Source organism: Bactrocera dorsalis, chromosome 2 (assembly GCF_023373825.1).
Source record: "Bactrocera dorsalis isolate Fly_Bdor chromosome 2, ASM2337382v1, whole genome shotgun sequence".
Classification (NCBI taxonomy): Eukaryota; Metazoa; Arthropoda; class Insecta; order Diptera; family Tephritidae; genus Bactrocera; species Bactrocera dorsalis.
This window is the reverse complement of record NC_064304.1, coordinates 3,204,514-3,214,726: the sequence shown is the minus strand read 5'-3', so window position 1 is coordinate 3,214,726 and position 10,213 is coordinate 3,204,514. Positions and strand designations below refer to the sequence as shown.

The 10,213-nt window shown below is 40.8% G+C and overlaps 1 protein-coding gene across 1 annotated transcript; it reads right to left on the bottom strand.

The window, feature by feature from the left end:
- Nucleotides 1–9,153: 9,153 nt before the first annotated feature.
- On the bottom strand, nt 9,154–9,873 carry LOC125776491 (piggyBac transposable element-derived protein 1-like). The gene has a single exon (XM_049448660.1). The coding sequence runs from the start codon at nt 9,871–9,873 to the stop codon at nt 9,154–9,156; it is 720 nt and encodes a 239-aa protein (XP_049304617.1).
- Between the last annotated feature and the right edge of the window lie 340 nt (nt 9,874–10,213).

Genomic DNA, 10,213 nt, shown 5'->3' with positions numbered 1-10,213 from the left:
AGACTGAACTGCGAATTGCGAGCGATGTGTGGACGCACGTCGGCCTACAATGGAAGCGGTGGGTTTCGGTGCGGTGCGGCGCAGATATTTAAGTCCCTTCCGCAACGACAAAACATGTCCGAAATGACTTCCGTTTAGGTGCGTGCATTTAAAACGGCAATTCTTGGCATATTATGCCAAAGTGGCGGCCAAATAGGTGGATTGCTAGGCGGACTAAAACGACAACGAGGAATAATGCAAATGGAAAACTTAATTTTTACGCCCAAATAAAGTTCTGCATTGCCTCTTGTGCGCTGGGGAAACACAAAGTGCAAAAGTTTGCGAAGAGCTCGTCATAAAAGTTTGCCTAATTTTTAGTTTCGCTTTCGGATATCGGGTCACCTGTCGCCGTTCCCACAGCACGCCGTGAACTACGAACGTCTTCATCTCCTCTCGTGGCATTTCTTTCCCGCTTTGGTCCACTTCTATTGCGCCGTTTTCTAGGAAAGGCGGAGAATCGCATTCCACTGTCGCATAAATTGCGCAACTTTTCCTTTTTATTGTTTCTACGACTTTCTACTTAATTCACTTTTGTTTCTTACAAATGTATTTTAGTGTAATTTTTTATTGCTCGCACACGAAGATTTCGAACCTCAGCAGGTACGCGTCCACCTTCCGGCCGCCAACCTGAGCACTTCATTTGAATACCACACACACAATCACACACATGCGACCCAATTGAATTTCCCCGTCGCTACTTTCAACTACACTTTATGCCGGGCAGCGCCGCGGTATGCCGGGGGTGGTCCGAAGGGATGCGGGTTGGCGAACGCATTTGCATAAACTTTTATTTTAGCCCGCACTTTGGGACTTGTTACGCCTCGGATTCAGTTTACAATTGTTATTCTGTGTATTTTCATGTCGTTGTTGTTGCTGCTGATTACATTGGCGACGACTCTAATTTCAGTGATTCGGTTTTATGCGCGTTCCGCCGCCCGCACCGCACCACCGCGTCTTGGCCGTGCTGTTGCGCCATTTGAATGTGTCCGCCGCTTTGAGCTCGGGCGCATGAAACAATTGGCAATTGAGGCGAGCGCCAAGTGATTCACAGCTGCTTGAAATTCAATACTCACCGGTGGCAGCGGTTAAATTTTATGCGTCGCAGGACAATGAATGAACGCCGCAGTGTAATGCATCCGAGCGAAATTGATTTCGTCTGGAGACATTCTCAGTTCACCTTTGACCCCAACATGCCATTTGCGTTTGTACTTTGACTGGAGGCAATTCTTTTTTCTGTGATTGTTCTCTATGGTTTGATTGTTATTGCTTTTTTATGAAATGGTCGCTTTGATTAGCTTCCACGCGGGTTTTGGAGTTGCGGTGACTTACTCCTTTATTTGTATCGATAATTCGATAGTTCCCCTGGCATGTACATAGTTGTAATTTATATAGAGTTCATGATCTGCCTCTTGTGTCTAAAGCTTGAGAGATGCTTGCTGAGACTTGCTCCTGTTTGAGGTGGGAATCTTTATATTTTATTCTGCTTCCAAAGAGCTTGTGGTTGCCTTTAATAAGCATGCCTTCCTGTACACTCGGCATATTAAGATTATCAATAGTTTTATATTACTAAAAATGAAATCTTTTAAGATTTTCCCTCTGCACCGAAGTCCATGACTTCGAACGAATTCAGGCGTCGAGCGCCACAAAGTTCCGGAAATCAACTGTACATCAATGGAGTTGCTGACAAGTCTATTAGGTGTGTGAGTGATCGTAGCTGTGTGTGTTTGAGTGTGTGCGACTGCATTAAGTACTCGACCGAAAGAATTCGACCGTAAAAGGAATGTCCTGTTAGCAAAACCAAAGCAAACACACACACGCACACACATGAACTGCAGCTGGACGAGCTTCTTAAAGGCTGCTTGTCTCACACATCATACATGTCGTCATATGGACGTATATGTGTGTGTGTGTGGGCAAGAAATGTGCATAAAAGTCATTCACTGCAACAATGTGGCAAATGTGACGATGAGCGAACTTGGCTGGCGGGCGAAAACTTTTACTTTGTGACAGAGCACAAATGCATGAGCGGCTTGTAAGAAAACACACACATATACGTATGTATGTATGTGATCTAAGGTCAGCTGCAACTGTTGAGTGTTTATTGGATGTCAATGCATGCTGGTAATCATATATGAATATTGAAACACCGAAGCGACATTCAAGAAAGGATGTTAATTTCACTGTGTGAAAATGGAGTATTCTTATATAATATTAAGGTAAGACAAAGTAGTGGATGGATAAACGTAAAAAGGTAGATTATTGATAACACGGTTGATATGTTAAAATCCGAACTCAACTCAACGCAGAATTTCTAACAGCCATGGAAGCTGATTAACTGAACTCTTTGAATTAGCTTTTACTAGTTTCCATCTACTATTCTACTTTCCATTGTTAGCGGTAGAATTTTATGAAAATTCATAGATAAGTCCAAAATCATTCTTATGAAAAAAACCTGTGTTTGAAGCGATGTAAAAAATTGACGCATGTTTTGGCAATAGTTCCGCTCACAATCAATCAATGGCGATCAACTAAAAATGTTTCGTTAGACACCTAATAGCACAAGAAAAGGTTATTATGAAAATCGAGCCGAAGTCATGAAAAAGTACATTATAAGACAATAAAGCTGTAAACTAAAGACTTAAGAAGTACTTTTCATAGATTAAGAACGGCAAAATGTCTTTTTTTGGTTAGGTTAACTTCGGTTAATCCGGTACGGTATGCTTACAGAGAGGTCTTGCCAGTGCGGAACAAGTGCACAAGATATGCTCCATTGTTTCTCTAGTGCCCTGTTCTAAGCATTTCCAGTAGTCTTCTCGATCTGTCAGCTCCATCTGGCGGGCGTGTGTCGCGACTAGACAGTGACCAGTTAGTGTTCCCATCGTGCTCCTATAGTCTCTTTTATAGATTGCCAATAGGAATGCTGTGCACTTCCGATCTACCTAACGCAGCTGGACGCCCAAAAAGAGGGTGTTACCGACGTAAATTGCAAAAAAGTCTAGAAAATTACTTTGGATAACATTAACTGAACGTGTACATCATATCATTCACGAATATTTGGGTATGAGAAAGCTCTTTGTAAAGTGGTTGCAGCGCGAGCTTACTTTTGACCAAAACTAACGTCGACTTTATGATTCGGAGCAGTGTTTCCAGGTATTCAAGCATAAAAAGCCAGAGTATTTGCATCGATATGTAGATATAAATGAAACATAGCTCCATCATTTTACTCCGAAGTCCAATCGACAGTCATCCAAGTGGACTGCACAAGATGAAACCGTCCGAAAGCACGAAAAAACAGTCGGCTTACAAGGTTATACCGTCTGTATTGTGGGAATAATTTTCATTGAGTAACTTGAAAAAGAAGAATCATAAATTAGGCACATTTCAAGAAAAAGAAAGTGCTGTTTCGGACGAAGACTATCCACTGTGTCACAATGTGATAGAAAAACCCTTAAAATGGGCTTCGAATTTCTTCCTCATCTACTGTATTCTCCAGATCTAGCCTCCAGTGACTATTTCCAGTTCTCAGATCTCAAAAGAATGCTCGCTGGGAAGAAATTTTCGTCGAATGAAGAGGTGATCGCCGAGACTGAGGCCTATTTTGAAGCAAAGAACAAATCGGACTACAAAAATGGAAACACTCGAAGAGTTGGAGGGTCCCTATGATCAGTGCCTTACCCCTGAAGAGAACTATGTTGAATAAAAAAACAGTTTTGCCAAATACATGTGTTTTACTATAGTAGGCCAGAGACTTTTCAATTGAGCTGTTAGGTATATTCAGCTGCCTAATCTATTCTAGCTTACTGAAGGCGTTAAATCAGTCTGGATTTTTAATTTCAGGTACAGCACTCTATACTGCAGTGAATCTGTTCGCTGTCCATGAATCCTTTACATTTCCTTAAAAATTCTCAACGATTATGATTTGGACCTCTATCAAGGGCGTGTTTTTGGGTAACTGATTAAAATAATATTTCGGTTATATGAAAAATCTCACCTTAATGCTTATATGAACACATATCGGAAACTGCATATACACATGTATGTATGTGTGACTTGCACGTACGGGCTTACAAGAAATTTGGGCATATTTTCGTGCAAAAGACTATTGTCGCCGGCGAACTTTACTGTGCGGACAGACAGCAAAGTAAATGCCTGCTGCAAGTAAGGACTACGAAGTGATGTCCTTTGGAAGCAAAAATATTGCTTCGATACTCTAAGTGTGCATGATAATAGACTAAGGAGAGCGAGCTATACGAGTATATACGATCGTATGTGCGTGGGTGTGTGTTAGTATAAATGTAAATACAATTCAACATCTTGAGATGCCGAGTGACCGCTGCCACATTTTTGACGCCTTGCAGCAAAATTCAAGTGTTGCATGTGTGGCCAAGTACCACATTCACATGTGTGTACAGTTAGGCAGGGCTTTGGCCACTATTGTGACCGCTGCCCTGATTGAGTTACACAATTTGTCAAAGAAATTTAATTAAAAACTTGCCTTGCGAGCAAACGAGCGCCGCCAGCCGCAGGATATTTAAATGTGAACTAATAAGATTTCAATTTACTTTTATTAACGCATTTTAGATGTGTATATTTTTACTGTTATTAGCCGCACGCCTTATTGCTCGGACAATAGCTTCCTGTGTGCTTGCCTCATGCTGCTTTGGCGCTTGCCACAGAGTGATGCCCATTTTTCTGGAGCTAATAAAATTCAATCTGTTTAAATTTACATTTTTATGTGAATTCAATGGTTGAAAATTTGCCAGCTGACAAGTGCGCCATAATTGCAGTGCAACACACGAGCGAGGAAGCGCTCCGTTTGTGGGTTTGTGCTTGAGTAATAGCCCGAACTGAGTAGCTTCATAAACCTTCGAAATGTGCTCATCAGTGACATATGTTGCTCGGACAAAGCCAGAAACGTGTCACATCAAGCAAACTTGATTAAAATCTGCAAGTAGCAGGGGCAAGAGCAAGGCGCTACGTAGAAAAAATATTGCACTCGACACATATGCCAATTTCATGTGAGCGGCACCCTTTCTTTAATCATTCACTTTGATTTCCACTGTACTCCTTTTGATTGTGATTTCTTTTTATTTTTTTATTTTTTGCACATCACACGTCCAACCCTTCAATCTTCAATCACATCAAAACAAGCAATATCCTTCGCCCATTGATACCCACCCGACCGCAGTTCAATCGCTTGTTGGTCGGTCATTCTGTTTTATGCGCTGTAATTCAAATTCCAATAAGTAACCGAATACCTATGACACGTTGTCGTTTATGCCTCCCGCCCACAGCCAGCAGGCATGCATACGAGTATAAGCAGCCAGCACTCGGGCGAAAACTAGTCGGAAGTTGTGGTCGAGCGGAAGTTGCGCGCCCGCAAACGACTTGGAAACCACAGCAGGAGCGCAAAAAATTGCAAATAAAACTAAAAAAAGATAAACATCACTTGTGTGCTGCATAAAAACGCAAATCCCTTGCACTCACAATGCCCTCTAATTTCCCTCTCCCCTTTCGCCCCTACTACCTTTTTTTGTAATTTTTTTCGGTTTTTGCTTTTGCACTGAAATATAATATCTGATAAAATTTTCATTACCTTATGGCCGCACATTATCGGCATACGACATCATCAGCAAGCCTCGTTCGCCTCTCCGGCGCCTCTCGCCCGCTCAACCTATCATTTTCAACAGTTGAAGCGCCCGTGTATTTGTGGTCGCACTCATCATCACTGTGGCACTCTCGAGTGAGCGCTGTTGCACAATGTGTTGGCGACGTTGATGCCACATTGTGTTGATGTCCAGCGAGTCGCACTCTCACTCCTTCGGTTATTGCTATATTTGGCTATTTTTGTTATTGCATTGTTGCTGCTTATTGTGAAGCTGTAATAAAACGAAGTCGAAACGTGGAAGGAGTAAATTTGGCAACAAAATGTTTCCAAAACACGAGCGCTAGTTCCTTATAATGATGCACAGTGGTGTCACAGGATCCAAAAAAATATTTGCATGTCTTAAGGTTCTTGGTGACAAAAATGTAAGTTTGTATGTTAGTAAAGTCCTAGGCCATATATAGTGTAAATCCAAGTCCAAGACTCGACTGTCATAGGAACGTTTTAATATTTGTAATACCGAAAAAACTTAGTTATGCTTTCTCTAGACTGGATAAGGATGCGAAGCAAATGGGTCTGGTATTGAACGAGGGCAAAACGAAATATCTCCTGCCATCAAAAAAATAGTCGTAGATACTCAGTAGGCAACTGAAAAGTAAAACCCTCTCTCGACGAACAAAGAGCAAACTCTACAAGTCACTCATCATCCAAGTCCTGTTGTATGGTCCAGAGACATGGACGATGACAACATCTGAGGAGTCGGTGTTACGAGTTGCCAAAAGAAAGGTTCTGCGAAAGATTTATGCAGATGTATATGGCAGCTACGCTGGAATGTCATGTCATCCGATTGGATGAAAACAGTCGAGCTCTGAGAGCATTCGATGCAGTAACCGCAGGGGGAAACAGAAGCAGAGAAAGGTCTCCACTCTGTTAGAAAGACCAGGTGGGAAAGAACCTGGCAACACTTGGAATCTCCAATTGGCGCCAAACAGCAAAAAGGAGGAACGGTTGTCACGCTGTTGTAAAGAAGAATACCTAAAAACCTATTTTTATAGCAAATTTAAGCCCACTGTGCCCTTTTCGAATGTCTACAACTGCCATAAAGCAACTAACGAAGTAGCAACAACAATTGCACGTAATGACTTATGCAAAAACCGAAATCGCAAATTATTTCTTTGGTCGCTTTTGAGCAAATGGCAGCCGGAAAAGTCCGACAGGAAATCCAAGCTGCGACGGCGACGGTGCTGTCCAGGCCAACACGTAAGCAAAGCAGTGAAATACAGATAATACAAGTGCCATCCAACTAGCTTCGGCTTCGGTTTCTTCATCCATAAACGGATGTGGCAAGGAGAGTGTGAAGGCAAGAATGGAAAAAGAATCACATCAAAATAAAAAGGGTAATCATTTTATCTTGCATTCAGATCACACACACGTCGCTTTTTGTTAGCTGACCACCGCGCCCGTCCCCATTGGCAGCCTTTATTGCATGCAGCGGCGCGGCACATAAACAGCTTTGCATGAAGCACGGGTCCACACTGCTGTGCTCGGCTTCTTACACGTCGTGCGGATGTGTGCACACCTCGCTCGCATTTGATTTAGTTTCGCATTTTTTGTTGTTGTCGCTACATTTTTAGCTTGTTGTACTTCAAAAAGATGTCCACACTCCTTACGGGAGTGGTGGGGCAGCGACAAGTGTGGCAAGTTGTTCGAACAAGCTCATCTAAATCCATATTCAAACTCACATCACTTGTCGCACTCATACACATACCAATATACAATCGTAATATCACCCGTTATTCACAGTTGTGGTGGTCATTGTAAAGCGTGCAATTTTTATTGTTGCAATAAGCAATACATCCCTGCATATTTACTCATACAAACGTGTTTTTAATATTTTTGATTGTTGTTCAGGCGAGTTTATAAAGGACAATGAAGTGCAACTGCTGACCGAATCGCTGTTGGTTCGTGAAGTACATTGTTGTTGCTATTGTTGATATTTGTCGAAGTGCCAAGTGTGAAAAGTTTTTGCATTCGCCATTTTGTTGCCTTTTCTTTGTCCGACCATAACACTTTTATTTTACGGGAAACGTGAAGAATGTCTTTCGAGACTGAAACGACTCTCTCCGTTCAATTATATTGTCAATGTCTGTTACTTTTTCAATAAGAAAATTATGTTTTTGAAATAAAAATCGGTAATAGTATATAAGAATCTAGGTATAATTATTATTTACACCTTATGATTGGTAAAACCCTCAATAAATATTCCACGAGGATAATGACTAGTAATAGATACCGCGGTATTAGAATGGTGACAGGACGTGCTGGAAATAGTTCGCGCTAGTTACAGGAGTATCTAGCTAAGATTTAACCCCTTCAAGCACACAGCATAAAAATAGGAAGTCTAACCATGATTAGGTGTACGTTAACCCGTTCCGAGGATATATAGATGGATCCCTTAAACAGTCCAATGTTGAAAGGTTAGATCGCAGATTGTGGGTATCCTTCCTATTCTACCTCTCTCGTCTACCTGAATCATCTTAACCCTCTACCGCATGGCCATCTACTTTATGAAAAAAAAAAGAAAACTCCACTAATATACGTTTATTTTGAATACTTTTACATATATTTGTAGAAAAAAATATTTTTCAATGCATATTTTACCAGAAAATAAAAGCCGCCGTATATGGCTCTCTATGCATACAAAGTTGCTTGGAGTGTATTACTTTTACTCAGTGTGGAAGCGTGGGAAACAGTTTCGTTTGTCATTGTAGCACAAGAATACATTACATTTCTCACAAAAAGTATAAGAACGGAATGAGCAGTCATTTTGACAAAGTTGTCTATTTTTCATCCGGTACGTATAGAATTCAAAGGAAAGTCTTGACGCTTACTCTTTTTGGTGCCTTCTCTGCTTGTTGTCGGAGATGAAGAGTTTGATACCGATGCATTTGGACGCCCTCGTTTTCGGGATTTTCCTATCTTGCAAAGATGTTCGCTCCCTGCAAGTTTGAAATTAAATAACGGCATAAATTCCCCTGACTTACGGCGCCACAAGATCCAAGAATTTTCAATCATGTGAAAAAAAAATTTTTGTACCAAACCTTAGTGCGTAACTGAATTCTATAAAGACCAAGTAGTGAATCAAGCAAGTCTACGCCGCCCATATAATTATTGTAAAAATCGACAGACTGTGGTGAATGAATTTCAATATACTTTTTCTCTTTTTTACTAAAACGTGTCTTTGTAGATATAGGTTGGCTTCCAACGAAAGTTGAAAGAATATTTGCTACCTTATTGTCAAACCAAAAAACGAGGCCAAGTTTGACCCCGTCGATTTTAGTTACCTTCTCCACCATGCTGCCTCTCCCCAACTTTTTCAATTCCTTTTCCGTCGGCATCTTACAGTTAGGGACTCGATTAAGTCTTACCGTACCCAAAGATAATAAACCACTTTTCATGAGATGCACTTGGAGGCCGGGGCTGGTAAACCAGTTGTCAAAAAAAATTTTTTAATTTTGATATCTCGGTACAGTGACTGCTAGCCTTGTAACAACATTTCCACTGATTCCCAGATTCGGTAATCCCTCTGGATGTTTATCACTTTGTGCTCCAGCAAATACATCAAAATCGTAGCTAAATCCTGTAACTCCACTTAAAACAAAATTCTTGAAACCCCATTTGTGCGGTTTGACCGGAATGTATTGTTTTAGATGATGTCGGCACTTTGTGGGAATTATTTGCTCATCCACAACCAGTTGCTCCTCTTTTGGTATGAGCAGTATATTTTCACGGATTTTATTTAGAAGTGGTCGAACTTTGAACAGCTTGTCAAATCCATCTTCACCTGGCGATTTCATATTCTCATTGTTGTTGAAATGCAAAAAGCGTTTAATATTTTCCCATCTATTGCAAGTCATGATGGTGCGTACAAATTCTTGGCCAACTGTAGTATCCCAATAATGCCTCGACGATGGTAATTTCATCAAAGACATGTATAAGACTATGCCTGAAAACAAATTTTCACTAAGTTTCTCCACAGTGTTTACGCTGAACTCACCTATAAATTGCTCTATTTCGCTCTTAGTAATATTTGCCGGCTTATTTATGTCTTTTTGTAGCGCAAGTATGTTCGATTGTTCAACAATAAAGTTTATCAAATCTTCGTCAAAGAAAAATTGAAAGAACTCCGCTGGCGTCTCTAATTCATCGATAAAACTTGGAAACTCCATGTCTCCTTGAAATGGAAAGTTTTCACTTAAATACGGGGGCAAGTTATTTTCTTTCCAGTTTGGTGGTTTCGATTTTTTAGCGCGTTTTGCGTTTGAGCTACTAGGCTCTCTCTCTAGGTCTCCGATATATATACATCTTCCTGGGCAGAAACTTGTGCACCAACAACTTCTTCATCTGATTCGGATATATAATCATCGTCGCTTTAAAGCCCATTATCGACTACATTTACATATCTTAAATTTCCATAAAAAGATCTTGGATCCATTTCTGAAAAAAAATTACTAAAATGCATGAAAGGCAAAACAGTATGTACTGCATGAAAGGCCATATATGGCTTTG